At 37.0% G+C, this 22922-nt stretch overlaps 1 protein-coding gene across 1 annotated transcript in view; it reads right to left on the bottom strand.

Annotated features, from left to right (window-relative positions):
* Nucleotides 1-20406, bottom strand: part of LOC121410074 (low-density lipoprotein receptor-related protein 1B-like) — a 146051-nt gene extending 125645 nt beyond the window's left edge. Inside the window, exons 1-3 of the mRNA XM_041601932.1 lie at nt 20151-20406; nt 13709-13790; nt 1885-2061 (exon numbers count right to left, since the gene is read on the bottom strand). Of these exons, the coding sequence (XP_041457866.1) occupies nt 1885-2061; nt 13709-13755 (224 nt within the window). The 5' untranslated portion in view covers nt 13756-13790; nt 20151-20406. The remainder of the gene's footprint in view (nt 1-1884; nt 2062-13708; nt 13791-20150) is intronic.
* Nucleotides 20407-22922: the final 2516 nt, after the last annotated feature.

Below are 22922 nucleotides of genomic sequence, written 5' to 3'. Positions count from 1 at the left end.
AACCACAGCAGTCCAAATATGGTGGGAAACGGTCAGTGGGGGTCAAAGATATGACCTCATGAATACATTGACTTCTCTGGAGCTAATTAGGTATTCATGTGATGTCATATTTAAGGCCCCCATGGACCAATTCTCACCGAATTTGGTGGTTTTTCATCCTGCTCTCCCGGAATATGGTATCAAAAAATGCTTAATTACAAAACAAAGGTTTATTTGTGACGTCATCACATCGTTACTCTATAGTTCAACTTCATGATATGAGATTGGAAATGAAATTGATAAAATGGCCCCTGAATAATCACGCATAGACCTAACATGTCTTCAAACCCATAGCCCTGGGAAGCGGGGGGTGCTGGGAGTGTTAATTCCCATAGGCAGCACCCCCCTCGAAATGTGATACATATGCTAAATAACAAGTGGCGTGCCTCTTGCATTCTCTCCTGACTTTCAGTTGAAAAAGGAAACTGAGTTCATTGGTCCTAAATGGCATTTGACCTTGATCATGTGATCGACTTAAGACTTAATTGTGCAAGATGATCGGTGATACTTGATTACCCCTATTTTATGAACTATAACCGAAAACTTTCAAAGTTATAATGTTAATGCAACAAATGCCCCCAATATCGCCAAAGTTCATTGGCCTTAAATTACGCACCTTTGATCTTGATCTTATGACTTGAAACACATGCAGCACATTTACTGATACTTCATTACTTTTATGTCCAAGTTTAATGAACTAGAACCATGAACTTTTATTTTTTGTCATTTAAAAAATAACCTTGGTTAAGATTTCCTTTTGATTCCACATTTGTGGGCGTTATTACATTTGTGGGTGCAACAAACCCCCTGCTTGTTAAAATTAAAGTCGTTCCCAGGGGCCTAGCTGTTCGAAATAATTAGGATGAGGGAGGACACCTGGGCAGGGCAAACAAGAACTACATGTAAAGTAAACGGGTTTGGTAGAGGAGGAAAAAATAGACAACGGAATAGTGATGTTCTCGACAATACTTGATATATCAAGGAATAGGAGTAAATATGAAATGGGCTTACAATAAACCTGCGTCGCTGAAAGCCCCGTACGTCTCTGAACGAAAACTCACTTTATTTTTTTATTTATTTATTTATTTCACATCTTTACACAGGGTAACCAATTCAGCTATACCCGATAAAAACATTAACAAAGATAAAAAGCTGATTTGTAATCAGGCCCTGTTAATCAAAATACATACGAATTGTTAAGTACATAATATGCAAAATATACAAGAAATAAATCGTCGCACGCACCACGAACCGCCCTCTCTGCGCACTTCGATGCGAAAGTTAAGCGCACTGTATCTATTCCACGAACCGTCCTCTATGTTACGTTGCCCACTGTGGCGTAAATAATTAACTTTAAGAAAATATAAAGATACGGGATGAAACTTTGGAACTTGAACTTTTTAAGAAAGACACTGGTAAATAATTTGCTCTCCTAGTAGGTGAACTTATTGCTGGTTAATAAAAAACCTTTTCTTTAAATGCGCTTTCTGCAAAAGTAACTTTCGCATAGAAGTGCGCAGAGAGGACGGTTCGTGGTGCGTGCAACGAAATCTTTAAAATCCTAACCCTCTGTGCCGTCATCAGAAACACACGGAAGCACCCAAACCCACACACACATCCCATCACATTCTGCTAACTCGTTACTTCCCTGTTACATGTAAAAATTATGAATACATGAGCGAAAACAGATAATACAAATAAGATACAAATGGTGTGGGAATATTTTTTACTTGATTCAAAACGTGAATGAAAGGGGTCATTTTTGTTCACGACATTGCAACGATTTGAAAAGAAAATGACGAGGGAAGGGGAATAGTTTAATACAGAAGAATGAGACAGCCATACCTGCAGTCTCGAACCTGGAATTTTATTCTGATCATCGTCTCAGCTGCCGAGTGAATGACCCAAGAACATTCAGAAGCCGGTGGGTATCCTTCTGGATAATTTGGTGACCGTATCACGCCGGCTCCGGCTTCTATTGTACCCCCACATCTCTGGCTGCAACATAGGGTCAACTGTGTACTGCATATGGCAAGTATAAAAGAAGTAAAAGGATTGCTGTCGGACCCTTCGGGTACATGGAAGTCAGGAATTATTTAAATTACGTAAGTGATTCGAGACAATGCAAAGGAAAGCAACCCTGGATAGCAACATCTCTCACTTAAGCATTTGTACAATGATCCCTAACATTAACTACGCGGCCCTGTATCCATTATCCATAGGCGGCGGAGCAGAGGATTATCTTTTGTGTATGGGGGACGCAACAATAGCCGTCCCCCCCCCCCCTCAAACACAAAAGATAATCATCTGCTCCGCCGCCAATACCATTATCCCAGGCATTATCCATATCATCTATCTGACCAATATGGCTTTCAGTAACTCGCTTGTCTCGACCAGCTCCGGCCGAAGTGGTAATGGCGCTGTCACACCTTGGCGTTTTTTTGACAGCGTATGCCCGACGTATGAGGAATTTGGCGAATACGCTGGCGTACGTCGAATACGTTACGGGTAAGTTTTGCATACGTTAAGAGTACGCTAAAACACGCTGGTATACGTCGTCATTCGGCGAGGTCGTCGAAAAATGTTGTACAAGCACAAAATTTTTCGACGTATGCCAGCGTATGGCTCATACGTCCCGCATACGCGGGCCATAAGTTGTAGTCAAGTTACGCGCGCGATCGTTGATACACGTTGACACACGTTACTCGTAAGTTACTCATAAGTCGATGTACGTCGAGATAATGTCCAGCGTACCCTAAAACTTACTTCTAACCTATGAGTAACGTGCTTTGAACGTTTGTGTAACTTAACTCCAACGTATATTGACGTATGAAGACGTGCTCCGGACGACCACAAAACTTAATGAACGTGTTTACTTAACAGCTACCAGTAACAGTTAACTTTCAGCTACCGTATAATGGCGTATTCACAACGTTTATAGGAATTGGTATATAAAGGTGGGGTTCACAGGAGGAACTCATGTCTTCTTGATGTCCCAGATCATGGCGTTTTCTCGAAGAAATTCGCACATGAGCTGCTCCTCTTGGACATCAAGACAAAACTGTGTCTTCTTATAGGCTACGACACGTGTTCGTCAGCGATACGCTGCCGCGCGCTATGCGTAATTTAGGCTCGTAGGGCATACGTTGTGTACGCCAGCAATACGCTAAGCATTCGTTGGAATACGTTACTTATAAGTTAACGAAGCGTTCGATATAAGTTACTATACGTTATGTATACGTCCAACTCGTTATGAATACGAGTTGAAAAAAAATCAAAGTTCAGCATATGCCGACGTTGTAGAGAAATTTTGATACGTCGGGCGTACGCTGTCTAAAACGCCAAGGTGTGACACCACCATTACATTTTGAGTTTATGAATGCTGCGTGCTCAGATATCCGGCGCCAGACCGCGCGGTGCCATTTTGACGCTGCTATTGGCAGCACTGACCAGACCATGCAGCGCCATCCCTTATGCGCCCGAGTATTTCATTGGGTGATCTTTAAAGTAATGCCGCTCTGCTATATAGACTTACTGAAAGCTTGTGATTATTTTAGTACGGGTCTGGTCCAGACCCCGGGGGGGGGCACTCGACTAAAAAGGTGGTGAGGTGTGCCGCGGGCGATCGAGACAAAAAACGGGGGCCTGGAGGGTCCTCGGAACGGTTTGTGAAAACTGGGGTACTTGGAACGGATCTGCAGCTCATTGTAGCAGATCAATGCGATCGGGACGGCGTAAAGGCCTGGTCACACCGCCCGATCGATCGAGCGTTGTTGGAGCGGTCGTGGAGCGGTAGGGAGAGGGGGTCGTATTTCGCTCACAAAATTTGGGAAAAAAATCGAAAACAAAAACAAACAAACAATGGAAATCGAAAATGGTAAACGGTAGCGAGTGGTGATGATTTTTTTCTCTCCGCTCCACGACCGCTCCAACAACGCTCGGGCGGTGTGACCAGGCCTCAACGCAAAATATGCGAAGATTTGAAGCGGATTTCTTTCTTATTTTTCTAAATAAGACAAAAATTCTATGCCTTGGAACGGAAATTTGAGTGTAAAAATGGGGGTCCCCTCCGCGGCACATAACCACTATGCATACACCGAGTACCAGCCCCCCTCCCTGCGCCGGGTGCAGACAAAGAAAAATCACGAGTTTCTGGAAACGGTACGAGAAATCCGAGGAAGTCACTCAGGACTTATGATACAGGACAAGAACGTTTGTCGGGTTGATTGAGCCTTCCTTATGGGCTGAACGTAAAGTCATATTACGGGAAATGACAATGTTATTGCGGATGCACTTTCTGGAGTTTAGGCAAATATAAAAGTCAATTGCCAATTACCCACATTAGAAACAACCAACAAAACATAAGAAACAACAACAAGAAAACAAACAAAACCGGACAGCTGCAAACAGGTCATTAACTATAAAGGCAAGGTCACACTGCCCGAGCGTTGTTGAAGCGGTCGTGGAGCGGTAGGGAAAGAGGGTCGAATTTCGCTCTCAAAATTGGGGAAAAAATCGAAAACAAAAAACAACAATCGAAATCGAAAATGGTAACGGTAGCGAGCGGTGATGATTTTTTTCTCTCCGCTCCACGACCGCTCCAACAACGCTTGGGCGGTGTTACCAGGCCTTAATAAGAAAATAATAAAACTAATACTAATTCAACAAGAAAAAGTGAACTTTTGAAGTGAATCCAGGTGGTCAAGCAATGTTTTGAAACGATAATCTATAAGTTATTAACATGTTTCCTCTTTAATGGCAAATAGTTGTATCAATAACGTGAAACAATTTATTTTGTTTAAACAAGTCTATATATTATAACTCTTATTCTATTCCTTTTTGTTTTCACGTTCTGCATTTGTAAACTTGAATCTGGATCAAAGTTATTGCATTTAAGGGCATAAATTTATTTTTTTACGATTAAATAGTTCATGCTGCTATGGGAAAGTTTGATATATTTATGTATATAAAAGACTAAATGTCTTGCCGAGTTAAGTCACGTTCTTGTATTGGCGTATTTTTTTCATGTGACATTGGAATTCGTAAGGTAAAACTGCTTGTTATTGACTGAAGTCTTCTGCATCTTGTCTTGTAAAGGTTTTATGATGCTATGTCTTGACTCTACATTTGAATGGATATTTTTTGTCATACTCTTCATTATCCTGAGTTTTACAATGTTATGTTATTTGAACATGCTCCTTTAAATGAAAGAAAGTTTACCTGCTATAACTTTCTTCTTTTAAGGGGGAGGGGTATGTCATGTACATGTGTGATTTTTGTTAGCGGAACAGGGCGCTTTGTGGAATAAAAGGAGATCCAAAGTAATTTTATGATTTATTTTCTCTATTTCTGTGTTTTCTTTTATATTGTTCATGGAGTAATCGTGATATGATCATATCAGGAAGAGCACCCCCCCCCCCTGATATGACAATGGGTCACTGCAAACTGTTTTTAACAGGTCCCTTTTTGATCCGGCTAGTATAAACATTAGGGCTTATGAGATCGGACACCTAACAAAGTTTTGTGCTTGGTAAGAGTAATCTCAACCAAATGTGAGCCGAATTTCTCTGCTCCGTCTACAACTACGTACTGCTTGATTTGTCTGTTTCCTCCTGTAAGTACTTTAGCTGCTCTAGCATGTCTAGTGTCATCTTTGTTGGAGTAAACTCATTAAAACCACTATGTGAAATGATCTGTACTGACTACCACCATCAGTTTGCCTATGGTCCCACACCTACATTATTGTGGTGGATGTGCACTTTGCATTCTATAGTAGTAACAGGCCTCTAGCTTACTCGTGTTCAACCACCAATGCCAATGGAGATCATGTTGAAGCTGTGTTTGTTGGCACTCCTCTTACACTTGAAAGGAATCTATTTGACTCCAAATTAACCTCGACTAGCTGGTAAGCCTATGTCATATCAGTTATTAAACATTTCGGTGCTTGTTATACACTGCTGGTGAAATCGAATGCAATCCTTGACCTGATCCGACGCTTATTACTGGGGTGTGTGATGACAACATAAACATTAATAGAGGAAGAAACAAACTGTTGTCTTGTACGTTGTTTAATGCAAGGAGTATAAGAAGCAAACTGGCTGAGTTTTTCTTCAGACCTCGAAACCAGATTCACTATGCATAACTGACTCTTGGTTGGGGCTGTCACTGATGACTGTGCACTTGGTTTCCCAGACGATTATTTGATACTGCGTCATGATCGAGATGGTAGACGTCGGGGTGGCGGTGTTCTCCTTCCTGTGAAACATTCCCTCAAGCCGCAAGTCATTATTTTTGTTATTCAAGGTGACAGAGCAGAACTTTTATGAGTATCGTTATTCTTCACCCCGGGATCCTCTTGGCTAGTTGAATTGATGTACAGGCCTCCGAACAATCCAAGTTCCTGCTGAAATACCTTGAGAGCTGAGATTGAAGCTGTGTGTGTTGACAATTACGATGGTTGTTGGGTGATTTTAATGTCAACATTTTATTCCTCGATACATGCTGATACTGCAAGTAACCAAATGACATCTGATCATCTTGTTGTTAACATCCGTATCCATTCTCCGAGTCCTCCGCCCCCAACGCGGCCACTTTGAGGTACTTTCAACGGGTTCGTCGTGGAGATTTTGTGAGACTTGATCGATACCTCATTCATCTGATTCCATGACGAGCTATTTTATCTGGAACTGAGTGCAACGAAATCTTCGCAGACTCTCTTGATGCTGCCATTAAGGAAACTATACCGCAGGTGCACACACGGAAGAATCGCCTCTCTCCTTGGATCACCCCCGAAATCAGGTCCATGATAATGAAAAACATTCTCTGTTTCGACTCACCAGGAGAACTCATAATCAAGTAGACTGGTCAAATTATGAAGTTGTCACAAATAATGTGAAGATGGACTTTAGAAAAGCGTATTGGACATATGTTAATACATTGTTTGCCTGTGATGACAATAGACGTGGGTTTGGGGCTCTTATTAGAACCCGCAGAAACTCGCCTCCGCCTCCTCCTCCTCCTAAGTTTAGGTTTAAAGATGTAGACATTTCAAATCCTGGAGAGACTGCAGATGCTTTCAGTTCTTATTTTGATTCTGTATTCAGTCATCAATGTACTCTACCTGATGATCCCTCTTCTTGTAACTTGCACAATCCTGTTCTTCAATATTTCTCTGTATCTGCTTGACTGGTTCACTTGGCTCTTCTTTGTGTGCAGAGAAATAAGTCTTCTGGACCTGGTGTTCTTCCCAGTATACTTCGTGAAGTTGCAGAAGAAATATCACTTCCTATTTCTATTCTCTTCATCAATACATCCTTTGGTTGTGTGCGCAAGAACGCCTAGCTTAGCCGGGTAATATATGAGCACCTTGAGCACCTAACAAGGTGGATATGTGCGCAATATGAATACCCTATATTATTATTATTATATTATTAGGTTGTGGCAAAGTTCCATTGTTCTGGAAACGGACACATATTACACCCGTTTGCAAGGGTGAGAACAAATCACTTGTAACGAGCTATCGTCCTGTTGCTCTAACCTCAGTTCTTTGAAAACTCCTTGAGGGTTTCATCGTTAAGAGCATTCAGGAACAGATTTATGCAAATGGATTTCTCAACCCTGGGCAGCGTGGTTTTATCTCTGGTAAGATCATTTAACATTCAAGGTAGCTGGATTCACTCAGAGAGTTTTGTTTTTAGGCTCTTCATCTGACTGGATTGATGTCCCGAGCGATGTCCCCCAGGGGAGTGTCCTGGGCCCCACATTTTTAACTTGTTTGCCAATGATATTTCCCAAAATGCTCCATCTCCTTGTGTTCTATTTGCAATCGGATCTCGTTGCTGTCAATTCATGGTGTGCAATAAATGGAATGACTTTTAATACCTCAAAGACAAAGGTGATGCATATCACAAGAAGTAGACAAGTTTACCCACCTATCTATTATCTAAACAAGCTGCTCTAAGTTCTGATTCCGATTTACTTTTTTTTACATCTTTAATTAGCTTAAGCAAAAATTAAATTTCTAAACATATCAAATTACAAGACATGTGTGACAAATCGGCGATCTGGGGCTACCTAATGAATGATTTACCAATGATCGCTTTGCCTCAAGGTTCGATACTTTGACCTCTTTTATTCATTTTATATATTAATGACATGTGCAATCAGGGGCGTCGATCAATTTTTCAGATGGGGGGGCAAAATCATGAATCAACAAACACACTCTCACACACACACATATATGCATATATATATGTGTACATATATATATCTATATATATATACACACACACACACACACATATATATATATATACATATATAGATATATAATATATATATATATACATATATATATAAATATATATATATATATATATATATATATATATACATATCTCACCAGCAGATTAATGCGAGCGCGAAGCGCGAGCTGAAAATTTTGATATTTCTATATGAAAAAAAATTGAGTTTAATTGACGTTTTTAATAAAGAACAAGATATATATCCAACAAAAGATTATTGCAAATCGAAGTGGGAGTTCTTTTGAGGTTTAGAACTGAAAACGGGACCATATTCACCTATTTAATCATGGAAAGTATGGGTTTTTGTTACAGAAATGATACGAGCGCGAGCTGAAATTTTTAGATATTCCAATCTGAAAAGTGGACATTTTGAGCAAGATTTTAGACGAAGAACGAGTTGTGTATTTCAATCTCGCTTGCTGATTTCTGTGTAACATTACAATCTTATTTTATTTTTAGCACATGCGGAATTATTGGGGGGGCAAAACGATATGTTTGCCCCCCCAATATTTTCATTGGTGGGGCGATCCCCCCTGCCCCCCCATAATCGACGCCTCTGTGTGCAATGTATCCAGTAAACTTTAATTTATCTCATTCGCAGATGACACCAGTATATTCATGTCCCACAAAAAGTTACAGACGTTACAAACAGAATTTAATGAGAAATTACAGAAGGTTACCGATTGGTCATACTTGAACAAGTTATCCCTCAATGTTTCTAAAACTAACTTTATGATATTTACAAATAAGAAAATAAATTCTAATGAAATTGATGTAAAATTGTGTGGTTCAATAATAAAAGAATTTTCATCTTTAAAATTTCTTGGTGTCATAATCGATAATAAATTAACGTGGTTAAGTCATATTGATGTCCTCTGCAATAAGATATCTAAGAACATACTATTAGGCATAATGTGCAAATTGCGCAATTTTCCACCAAATATTTTAAAGATGCTGTTTTATGCTATTATTTCACCATTTTTGCCTGGGGAAATGCTGCGAATATTTATTTAGACAGGTTACATAAACTTCAAAAACGTGCAGTCAAAATTATAAGCAACTCCCATTTTTACGCCCATTCTTATCCTATTTTTTATTCATTTAAGATTTTAAATATTTATGATATGTACAAGTATGAAATGGGACTTTTTATGTATCTATGTTCTAAAGGACTTTTACCTTCTTTTTTATTGAACTATTTTTAATTGAATTATAATATTCATAAATACCCTACTAGAAATGCTGCTAACTTCCACTTTCCTAAAATAAGATCTTGCCTTTCTCATAAATCTATTTTCTTTCGTGGCCCACTACTGTGGAATTCTTCGCCGGTTAATTTGAAAACATCTTGTTCATTTAATATTTCTAAACGTAACTTCAGAAACTTTCTATTTTGAAATTAAACCCGTTTGTAAATATTTTTATTTTTTATAATCCAAATTTTAACATTTGTGTATCTATGCCTTTCTAATGTCGTCTATTTTTGTTTTTGTTGTTTTTTTTTTCGTTGGGTCGGCCGTTTTATAAGGATATTCTTTTCCTTTTTGGCTGCTTCCTTCTCAATGCCTTTTTGTATTACTTTTATGTCTTTGATGTTATGTAAACTTTGTTCATTTGTATTTTACCAAATTGTGTTCCTGTTTGTGCAGAGAGTAAAATAAACTTGAATTGAATTGAATTGACAAGACATGAGTGACAAATCGGCGATCTGGGGCTACCTAATGAATGGTTTACCAATGATCACTTTGTCATCATGGAAACTAACACGGTAACAGGGCAGAGATAAACCGCCAATAATGATTTTTAGTTTCCTGGGTAGTAATATTAAAACCATAATTGCAAGTATTTATGGAAATGCATTGTAATGAAACAAAATTGTTTTTGGAATTTTTACACGAAGCCCGTGATGCTAAGTGTCAATATTCTAAAATGTTAAGGTCATTTACCTTTGTCAGCTCTCTAGGGTCAACGGTCAAAACTTATGATGCACAAGACTCTCCCTTGGATATGAGGATACTAACAGTAAATAATAAATTACTATTTAGAAACAAAACCATGTTTAGTATGAACTAATGAGGCCAAATCATCAATGTTTTCATATTCGAAGATCGTTGACCATAAGTCATTTGACCTTTAGAGGCAAGCAGACGTCGTTTCTAATTTAAACTCTAATTTAAAAGTGAAGTTTATGGCAAGATATGACGATGGTAGAATTTCAATGCTTTGATCATGATTCTTAAAGAGTGCTATGAGATCATTGTCTGTACTTCTACCAATAATCAATAAATTCTTACAATGGCCGCCAATTAGCTTTATGCAAAGTAGGCGTCTTTTCACCCTTTGGATTTTCCTAAACTTTTAGTATGTCATTTAGGGGACTTCATGGAATGGCACTGTGGTAAAAAACAAAATGTTGCAATTTGTTTGAGGTTAACCTCCAAAATCGGCTATTTTTCCTGGACTTTAATGGCTTCATCTATTCAACTTTTCATCAATGTTTTTTTTTGTACATACTACTCATGAAAAATTATGATAAATTTCATTATGATATTTCTATCACTGAAAATGGTAGAATCAATAATTCCCAGCTTTAATACGTACATACTAGTAACCGTTTATGTGCATTTAAAGAAGGGCATGAGTTAGCATTATTGACAATATTCTTTTGTGTAAGTAATGTTTGCCAAGATAAAGTTTCATACAATCTTGTAGTTTGATCGTGCTAAATGACTTTTCTTTTGGGCATGTCCGCTTCAAACTGTTCCGAGAACTTGCTTTAAGTTTTTATTTTAGTTATTTGTGATGCAATTTGTTTGAGGTTAACCCCCAAAATCGGCTATTTTTCCTGGACTTTAATGGCTTCATCTCTTCAACTTTTCATCAATGTTTTTTTTTATACATACTACTCATGAAAAATAGTGATAAATTTCATTATGATATTTCTATCACTGAAAATGGTAGAATCAATAATTCCCAGCTTTAATACGTACATACTAGTAACCGTTTATGTGCATTTAAAGAAGGGCATGAGTTAGCATTATTGACAATATTCTTTTGTGTAAGTAATGTTTGCCAAGATAAAGTTTCATACAATCTTGTAGTTTGATCGTGCTAAATGACTTTTCTTTTGGGCATGTCCGCTTCTAACTGTTCCGAGAACTTGCTTTAAGTTTTTATTTTAGTTATTTGTGATGCCTACACATTTTGTTGAGCTTGAACTCATGTTTCTAAAAGAAAAAAATATTCATTTTCATTCTAACTTATCGGCCTTCCAGATTGTGTTATTTCTAAAGAGGAAAGTTATCTTAATGGCTTTCTTTTACTTTTTCCCACTTTATCACTAGGTCCAATGCTAAATTACAAGGTGCACTGTCGAACAACACTTTCATTTTACAAAGTTCGAAAATATAAACAGACAAAGAAGAAATGGGACCATCTGGATGTTAAACTAAATAACAATCAGACAACATTGACAGTATTGACAGTTTTAAGTAAACCAAGTAGATACAACGGTTACACTTCGTAATTCCGAAGGTTCTTTATTCCGAAGGTTCGTAATTCCGAAACACGTAAATTGCCTATACCTCGATGTTCGTTAATCCGAAAACGAAAAAGGGTTTGTTAATCGAACATTTGTGGCGTTATTCCCAAGGTTCGATTATCTAAAAACAAAATAAGGTTCGTTGTTCCGAAGGTTCGATAATCCGAAAACGAAATCAGGTTCGTTGTTCCGGAGGTACGTTAATCCGAAAACGAAATAAGATTCGTTGTTCCGAATGCTCGTTTATCCGAAAACGAAATAAGGTTCGTTGTTCCGAAGGTTCGTTAATCAGAAAACGAAATAAGGTTCGTTGTTCCGAAGGTTCGTTGATCCGAAAAATGAAAACCGGGAAAGCAGAGGCAGAGGCAAGTGGGGGGGGGTAGAAATACCGTTGCTGTTCAATTGTTATGAGGATGGAAAGGCAAGGGCGGCCAACGAATTTTCGTTGGGGGGGCAAAGCCAAAAATGAAACTCATACGTAAAAATGGGCACTTTGGTGATATTTTCACCTTGAGATTTTCAGCTGCGTGAAGTCATGTGTGTTTTATAGTAACTAAGTAGAGAAAGCCTTTTTGAAGTTACTTCTGATTGCTGATATGATTACTATGATTTACGGTACCATGTGGAGTGTTATAGAAACAGTGGATAGAAGAAGAGAAGAAGTGGATAGGCGAGAAAGTGGAGATTTGAGAGTAGAGTATTCTTTCTTGAAAATAGCCCTGAAATGGACTGTAAACCAGAAGGAGTGAGAACAGCTTGAGTAGTAGAGCTGATGAGGAGATGCTGGCTTGAGTCGGCGAGTAGAGATGTTGAGTAGTAGAGAGACTCGACGTTTCGGACAGGTTGACTGTCCATCTACTAATAATTGACAGTGTGGAGCGCGAGCTGAAAATTTCATATTCCAGCCTGAAAACTATTATAAAATGTATACTTTAAAAAAAAGAGTATTTTATTTCGAAAAAAGATACATTTTTAGGAAAAAAGGGAATTTCCCATCTTGGAACAATGTTTCTTTTCCTTATTAGGTACAAGTGACCCCCCCCCCCGGTGGATCCAACTTTCGCCAATGGGGGGGGGGTAAAATTTTGTTCACCCATATTTTTCCCGATCGGCAGCTCAAAGTGGATTTTTGTTTGTTTCTTTGAAAGGGTAGTCCTAACAGTCAATAATTAGCTTTATTCTATAAAATAAAGTAAATATGTAATACATCATAAGCCCTTTTTAAACAATGCGAGCGCGAGCTATATTTTTTTTTTATATATAAATAAGATGGGCAATACGTTTGTGATCTTCAAAACGAGATGCCTATGTACCTAGATAATAACTGCGAGCAAAAGGCGCAAACAGAAATTTTAAATATAAACTCTGATCTGATCCGGGCGCCTATTTTTAAAGCATTATATGCTTTGGCCACAACACACACATGTATCATCGATCGTTATTACTATTATTGCATAATATCATGTTATCTTGTAATGGCAACACCGTTTTTGTTACCAAAATGAATTAAATTCATTTTCGGAAATACAACCTTATTCAATTTTCGGATTAACGAACCTTATTTCATTTTCGGACCTTCGGAATTATGAACCTCATTTCGTTTTCGGACCAACGAACCTTCGGAAATACGAACCTTAGGAATAACCGAACCTTCGGAATAACGAAGCTTTGGAATTACGAATGTATGCGGATACAACACTCTTGATTATCGAAAAACATTTGATAATTTAATGTAGATCGAGTCGTACGCGAGTCATTGAATGATATTTTGTTACAGATTTGATTACAGACCCTGATTATCTGGGTATTTTATTTCATACATTACCTCAAAAATAATAGTACTGTTGACCACTCAAATAAGCTCAAGGGCATGGTCTTCAGATGTTACTACCCTTCACAATGGAAAGCTGTGGAAACAAAAAAAAAATATTTCGTGGTTTTATGATAAGCATTCCAAACTCTTATTTGGAGGCAATCAAAGACGTCTCTCCCTTACTACATAATAATATTACGTTGATAAGGAGCATGATATAAATATTTCAATTAGCCCTGATCACTCATCTTTTAGACCACTCCCCTACTGAAAAGAATACAGTGCCCACAGTATATGCCATAGTTTGTTCACAGTGTGTAGCACAATGTGTAATCACCTTTACACTCTTAAATTTGAGTATTTAAACATGCAGTGTTATTACATATTCACATGGGCGACTATGTGAACACGCTGGGAACAGTCACATTGTCGAGGTGTCCACAGTATGAAAAAAGGCCTATATATCTTGACACTGTTGAATCTGAAGATTTTAGTAGAGTGAATAATATTGTGAACGCATTATGTGACACCGTGCTCTTTCCCTTTCCTAGTATTTTTTTTTTCATTTCCGAGTGACGAAATCATTCTGTTCGTATCCTCACTGTTATAGGAAAATGCCTAATACACTCTAAAAAAAACGAGGAGCTAATTTAGCTCTTCGTATAATCAAGTAGAACCCGAACATAACCTTTTAGTTGGGTTTTATTGCGTTTTTTGCTGGAAGTTGTAGTATAGGGCGTCTACTCAAAGAATTCGACGGGTGCCACCTGGGCACCCTTATGCACTTTTAACGTCATAGACCACGCCTACTTTTTCACATACTTCTTAAATATGATTTTCATATTTTACGGAAGTGGCATGTCATGTTTGGTATAGAAATATTGCTAATGGTAAATCAAATGCAAATATATAGATTACTGGGTATTCAAATCGCGCATAGGTCAGTTTAAGGTCATGAAAAGGTCAAATTACCGTACAAAATTTAATGTAAGTAAGAAATAATGCGGAACATACCATGCTTTAAATACAAGTTAGATATTATATGCATTTTCCAGAAGTTAAGTTTGAGAGTGTGCATATTAAGAATCCGATGGATGATTCCTTGGCATCTAGAGGAATTTTATTTTTCTGACGTTATAAACCAATCCAACTTTCAGTAACATTCTTCCTAAATCATGTTTGAAATCACATTAAATAAAATGCCAAATAAAATCCACATAATATGAATGGATACGAATTGAAAACGTGTCCATGGCTATTAAAGGTCATTTATATGGTCATAAAAGGTCCAATTTGGTCACAAATGTAAGTAATTTATAGAAAATGGACATCCAAAGGTTAGTGCCAAATATAAAGGTGATCTTTTAGGTCATTTACCCGCATGAAAGTTTAACAGGACTAAACAAAACGTTCATTATATCATTTTGTGTCCAATCATTTCATGTGATTCCAAATAATCTACATCAATTTAACATTTTACATCATGTCTGATAAATTCCTCTCACAATTACCCTCTGTACCATATCCCTTCGACCAGATGCTCATAAGACTCCCCTTCACAACATTCTCTACTACATGCCTCGATCTGCCAGAGCTGTGTTACTTCGATTCACACTTGCGGTATGAACTATAATGATTCGACGGCCGACCAGCAACTGCATTTATCCTTATAGTTATAGAACAGGGTTTTTATTTTGTTTATTAATTATATGATAAGGGGTAGCCAATTCAACAACAGTTGATCTCCAATGGGGCCCCTATACACAATAACAGCTAATATTTACAGATAAAAACATTCAAAATAACATAACATATATGCAAACAATGCAATAAAAACTGAATGCGAAGACATCAATAACTATCAATTTGTTGTGTACAAAAAACGCTCCTCTTATAAGGCATAGAAATGGGACGTTTAACGCACAGTCACTAATACGCGCCGCTGTCTTCGCATCGTGCAGGCAGTCTACGTGTATAGTGGCGGGCTGCTAGCCTGCTACATTGCGGTGCAGGTGTGTTCAACTTACATATCGTGAGCGCACTCAGCTGCGTGTTTTCACTTCTTCTCCTTTCTCTCCTTTTCTTGTCATTTTTCCTCGCATTACTTGTTTTCATAAATTTCCCTCTCACTTTCCTTTTTTTCTCATTCCCTTCAGTTTTGTAACTCTTCTTGATTACTTGCATTCATTGGCACACCCCCGGTCAAAAATGGTACGGTCCTATCCAGCATACACTCAATAAAACGTGCAAAATTCTTCACGCGCTGCGTTGCCTAGCTATGCGTGTGTACTATACGGTGTACACACAATGCCATCGGCTGAACCCGCCAAACTATAGTGACCAATTGCAAAAGCTTTTGCAAATGTGAAAAGTGACAGATGTTTTTTTTTATCCAATCAAAATCATTCTTAGGTATTCGCAATCTACAGCATTTTCTGCAAAATGTCTTTTTTGATAGGGTCTATTGTGACGTATATATTTTTTTACAACAATGTGAAGTCGGACCAAACGTTTCGTTTCCCGCACTTGCCCATTGGCTCATGTACAAATGGATTTCAAAAATCATCAAGAAAGGTTCCAAAAACCGCAAAAGTGACAGAACTTAATTTGACTAAAATTAAATGAAAATCATATCATGTTCAAGGTGAGAATCTGCTCTATTCTATTCTGTTTTGATAGATCAACTTGTTGATGCGTTTGGGAGATATCTTGGCAAATCCCTCAAAAACGGCGTATTTTCTATTATTCTCCATAGGGAAATAATTTAACACGCTACGCACTGCAAAAAAGGAGCGCAAACAAATTGATATGTAAACATTGCAAAATTAGAGAGATTATTTCAACGGTATCAAAACATTCAAATACATAAATTCAACAAAATAACAAGTGCCAGCGTAAACCTTAATTGTCAATCGACCTGAGATGTATTTTTAAGATTATATTTAGATGAATTTAAAGATGACGATTCCCGTATGATGACCGGCAAGATATTCCACAGATTCGGACAGACGTAAAATAAGGAATGTTTAAAATAATCAGAACGACACCTTGGAACAACAAGATCGTGCCTGACGGATTGCCTCGTATTTTTTGAATTGGTTTTGTTTAGATCCTGAAAATAATTTGGGTAGTATTTTGGTGCAAGTCCATGAACACATTTATAAACAAATATATAACGAAAATAAATGATTCTATACTTGAAGGTCGTCCAATCTAGATTTGAAAACATTTCTTTAGATGGGGTATATATGTGACATCTAAGGATGAAATGGGCTGCTCTTTTTTGGAGTTTGGTAATTCCATCCACATGAATTTAAAAACGATTTCCCCATATCTCACAGCAATAACTCATTTGTGATTCAATAAGGCACGTATATACTAATTTCCACAAAAGGACGAGTTCTTTTTAGCATAGCAAGTCCAGTAAATACTTTTTTTTACAAACATAATCTACTTGATCATGCCACAAAAGATGTATATCAATTATTACACCTAGACATTTGATATTAGAGCATTGACTTATCTCGTCACCATTATCATGCTTATATGTTATGTGAATGCTATAATATATATATATATATATATATATATGTATATGTATATATATATATATATATATATATATACAGCGCGTCCCAAAAAAAATGTCCCTCTGATATGCGGCTTAATATCTTCCAAAAATAAAAATTATTCTCAATTAAATGTATGGATATTGGAAGCCCATCTCATGTTCTAACTTCTATAAAAATTTCATTGGTCTCACTTCAGTGGTTTTGAATACACAGCCTATTACGTAACAGTGGTGCTTTTCAGCCCATTCCAAGTTTGTATGCATGCAACACTGCTTTGTGTTCTGCACTTTCTTGCATATCAACCCCCTTCGACCATTCTGACCAAGGAGATATCACCTCTATCTCCTTGTTCTGACCAAGGAATTCCCTGATCTGACCAGGGAAATCTCCATGATCTAACCAGGCTCATCAAATCACAACCTTGAGCATGTTCAGAAGGGCAAAAACAGTATTTGACAGTTCATTTCATGTTTGATAAACGGGAGATGCACAATGATTGAGACAACGGGTTATGTCTGTTTCATGCATAATTCCAACAATACTGCATTTTTGTTTTCATTACCTTTTTTTAGCTAATTAGCTACTGAGGTCAAGTTCAATAATTTAGTGTAACTTTTTAAAAGAAAAAAGTCAAAATTTTCCTTTTCGCAAAGGGTGATTAACTTGTGGGTTCCCCCTTTTTCAGCTCATTTTACTCATCCATCATTCACATTTTCTTTCACGTTGGTGCACTGATTCCTCTTATCAATCATCAAACAAACTTATTTTTTTATGTTTCTTGTCTTTCTGAACATGCTCAAGTTTATGATTTGATGAGCCTAGATATGATTAGGGAATTATCCCTGCTCAGATCCTGGATGTAAGAATGGGGGTTAACATGCCATAGACAATGAAGAAACGCATCAATGCTACAAACTTGGAATGAGCTAAAATGCACCATTGTTACGTAACATACTGTGTATTCAAAACCGCTGAAGCGCGACCAATGAAATTTTCAGAGAAGTTAGAACATGAAATGAGCTTTCTACTCGTGAACATTTATTTGAGAATCCTACCACATTTTAGAATTAATTCAGTCCTATGTCAGAGGGACATTTTTGGGGGGACGCGCTGTATATGTATATATATGTATATACATATATATATATATATATGAAGTTTCTGTTTACTCCCTAAAACCATGACTTTTGAATTCTCTGTATTCTGTTATAATCTGTTGTCTGAAATCCATTTGCATGTAGAATTAATTCAAGTTGTAATTTATATTCTACTTCTTGAATAGAACTACTGGTGACCTATACAGTGCGTATCAAAAAAAAAGTTTACGCTGAGAAAAAATCCTGTGAAATTGTACATTTGGAATATCCTGAAGAGTTTTCCACATTTTAACATTGGTACAGATCCATTTAATCAAATGACGATATAACTGTCGAAAAATATTTCCGCTTGAGTGAGCACCACTTACTTTTGAAAAGCTGGTGAAAAATCATTTGCGCAGAATTTTGAAATAGTTATGCAAATAAAAGTAGACATTAATCATGAAGAACACGTGGAATTTAGCTAGTGAAATTGATTTGAAGATCTCTTTAACTTTTTAAAACTTGTTTCCTTTCCCAAAACCCTCCGAAGAGTGCATTGCACCCCATCCCACTTCCCTACACACCGAGGCCATCGTGACGATATTTGCTTTACACTGAGCTGTGATTTACATGAGATAACTTAGGCTTGATTTTCATTGTGTTAATGATATCCAAGCTTGGGAAAAGCGTGGAGAAACAAGTATTAAATGAAAAATGAAATGTAAACCCACTTTAAATGATAAAAACTTAGTGAAAAAAAATGCTAGAGATGTCTGATTTTAACTTTTCTTTAGATTCAGTTATGTCCTCAGATCCACCTGGCACAAAAATGGTAAAGGTTGTGCTTACTAAGTGTTGAAATTTCAATTTAGGTGGAAAATTGTTACAAAATGGTTGAACGTATCCGTTTTATTTCAACTGACTGAAAGTGCAAGGGAAATGTAAAAGAAATGTTTCGCAAGGTAAGTTTGATTTCGCCCTTTCCCTTTTACACAGCGTGAAAACGAGCATTTCTGCGCAAACAGATTTCTGCGAGCTTTACAAAAATGGACAGTGCTCACTCAAGTGTAACATTCTGTCAAAACTTTTACTTTCATGTGATAGATGAGACCCTAACCCAAGATTATATGTCAAAAAATTACCCACATGTTGTATATTTTTTAATTCCCAGAGCTTTTTCAAAGTGTAAACTTTTTTTTGATACGCACTGTAGAGTGGTATCATCAGCGTACATAAATTACCATCTTTTAGGACACGGACCACATCTTAGATGAACATTAAAAAAGGAGAGGTACGAGGATCGAGCCTTGGGGAACTCCTACCCATACTACCCATACTACAACTTGCAGCAAAACTGCCAAAGTCACACCCAACTTGACGGTCATGCAATAATTTTCTACCCGACATTCTCTTAGCGTATGCTAATCGGGATTCAATTCAGACATTATTCCTATGGACACCAAACATAACATGAATTTCAAACAAAAGTAATAATAATAAAAATCAAGAAAACATCATTGAAAACACTTCACATTATAATATGCATGTATAATTTACATTTTAGATGTCATCAAGGCTACGGATCCTAAGGAGCACACCCCGTATGAATTGAAAGAAAAGAGAGAGAGAAAGAAAAGAGCAGACCACGGTAACCTTTACATTTATTTTCTTAATGATGATCATTTAGGGGGGTCAGAAATAGCAGGGACTGAACGCACCCCCTTCGGAAAAATCCTGTCCCCGGCTAATATCCATTGATATTTCTTCTTCATATAATAAATACATAAATGAAAATGAACGTACCTTTTCTATGTAGAACTCAGCAGGAAAGAACATTAATGTAGTGTGCGATAGAAATTATTAAATTTCTTCTAAACTTGTACAAAGAAAATCAACAGAACCACCTCATGGATTATTTCAGAGTTTGATTCTACTTAAAGGAAAAAGAAAATTTGTATGCCAAGTAGATCGAAGTGTGTTACACACGGCTTGTCCTGTTTATGGCACCACAGATAATAAGCTAAATATCCGTTTGCCTTTCCATTTGCGTGTGGGTGCCTGCTATTATGTTGTACAAGAAAACGGACTTTCTGCTCCGCCCAACTCCGGATATTTTCTTGATGCACAGCTCCCCCCCCCCCCGTGATACGGTTTATTGAACATGAACTTGTAATTATGGAGGATTATACATCATCAATTTTTATTCTACTCTCATGGTTTATCGCATTTTAAAAGGATATTTATTAAAATCAAGGGTTCCAAAATATTTTATATTCATAGAAAAATTGTCAGACAATAAAAGTCCCGGGTCGCAATCCTAAGATTTCAAAATAGCGCCAAGTGTAAAAAGATATTCAAAAGATCTTTAGAATTTTCAGGTTTAATTCGATCAGCTGGATTTTTTTATTCGTCATTTCCTATTAATCCCATTTTAAAGCTTTTTGATTTTCACAGTACTTACTCAAACTTCCATGAATAGCAAAGTGAATGGGACCACGATTTGTTGGAAGCTCGACGCGCAATTAAGTATTCTTTCAAAATTCATTAACAGAATTATTCATTTGCTTGTTGTCATTATCTTTTAAAATATGATATCTTTTAATACTGAACGTTCCTTCATAAAATTGTTAACACAGGTAAGGGGATCGCTTTGTTAATGGGAGAGCTTGTACCTTATCATAATCGTTTCATTTTGTGCTACAAAGGCCTTGGTGCCTTTGAACAACATGAATCTCTTCCTGATAATTAATATTGTCCTGTTAAGCACACAATTTGACTTGCTCCAAGGAATCAATAGCCCCTTGACCAAAGAATACATATATTTCAAATGTATCATAATTTTTGTTGCAAATAATAAAATGATTTTTAAAAAATAATTTACAAGCCCTCTCCATTAACAATTTAAATCTCCTAGCTTGGGATAACAATTTCTTTTAATGAAAATACAAAACAATTCTCGTCAGTTTAGGGAAAATATGAGGTTGACGGATGATTTCGCCCTCATGCCAGTTAAAATCGACCATCTTTTCTTTTTTTTCGCAATATCTGCCCAATCAATATTCAAGAAAATTATAAAGAAAAGCAATAATCTACATACATCAGAATAATGAGATATGCTTTCAGAGCATAATTTCTCATTGTGAAAAAGGTAGCCCTTGAAATTAAAGAAATACCACCAAAATGTAACTTGAATTCGAATTTCTGAGCGAAGGCGGTATTGTGACTTGTCAGTCAAACCAAATCAAAGCACTGCATCCGTGCATCGCTAAAAGAAACTACGATGAGTGCATGACAATAATTATCTACGGACGTGCTTGAAAGGTCACGTAAGCTCCGCCCCTCAAAAGATGTTTTGGAGGTCAGCCCTTTCAGACGTAAAATTCGTACCGTAATTTGAGTAAAACTTAACTGGAATTCACCTATATAGCTATGGAGTAGAATTTGAATTCGTGATTGTGATTAGCGTTCGTGATTCTCGTTGAGTTTCACACGTGCTAAAAATTCGTCATTAGAAGTATTTTTCACTTAAATCATCATTCAAATTACGATTTTGGTTAAATTCATTGGATTATATTTTTGTATTCTGTGTTGTGGTGAAAAGTTCTAAATCTCATTGATGAATTTTTGACATTTCTCTCTATGTTGCTATACTTTATTCTAGTTTTAAATGAAATTATGATACATGCATGAAGAAAGCTCCTTAAAATTTCCACATCTCTTTTCATTGGGTTTGTATTCATATACCCTTATGTAACAGCAATGGAGTACATTATAAATTTCATATCGGGAAATGTACACTGATGGAGATCAATATTTCGCTGATATTATATCAACTGCATCCTTGTTCCCATTAATGTTGTGTTAAGTTACTTAAGTCAAATCAATTCACCTAATTCACTTTTAAAAAATAACGTAAATCCAGTTCCACGAGTAATGTTTGCTTTCATTAAGTCACACGTGTGGGCATCTTCCACAGTCTATTCCTCCTGCATCTTACATATTTTTTTCCATGTTAATGCACTGATTCCTCCCTCCCAGTCATCAAACAAACTAAATGTACATGTATGGGGCCGCGAAACGGGGGCGGGGAGGCGCTTGGGGATTAGGCCCCCTCTCCTGCACTTGTACAAAACGTGAAATTGACCATCTAATTGGTTTCAAAACCGCGCGTTTAATGCTTCTTTCCCTTCATAACGGCTTGAGATATGAAGGACATGGTCAGATCAAGGACATTTCCCTGATTAGATAGTGTTAGTTCGAAGGGGATTGACATGCACAAACTACAACATAGAAATTAGCTATAAGAAAACACTACTCGAAGCCGAGACTAACTCGATAGAAGTTGAGGAATAAAATGATATTTCGAATTATGCATATTTACTTGAAATTTTTTGGTATTTGATAAATGCATCCGTAGGCCAGAAGGATACTTTGCGGTAATATGCGGTAGAATGTCTTTTTTGTTTATTTTGAAATAAAAAATGTGAATTTGTCTTGCTCGTTTGTTACGCTATCTCACACAAATGCATCCCTTCTCTCATATATGAAGGGATGCATTTTATAAATATAAAAAAA

This window comes from Lytechinus variegatus, chromosome 3 (assembly GCF_018143015.1).
Source record: "Lytechinus variegatus isolate NC3 chromosome 3, Lvar_3.0, whole genome shotgun sequence".
Lineage (NCBI taxonomy): Eukaryota > Metazoa > Echinodermata > Echinoidea > Temnopleuroida > Toxopneustidae > Lytechinus > Lytechinus variegatus.
The sequence above is the reverse complement of the archived record's forward strand: the minus strand, read 5'-3'. Positions and strand labels throughout refer to the sequence as shown.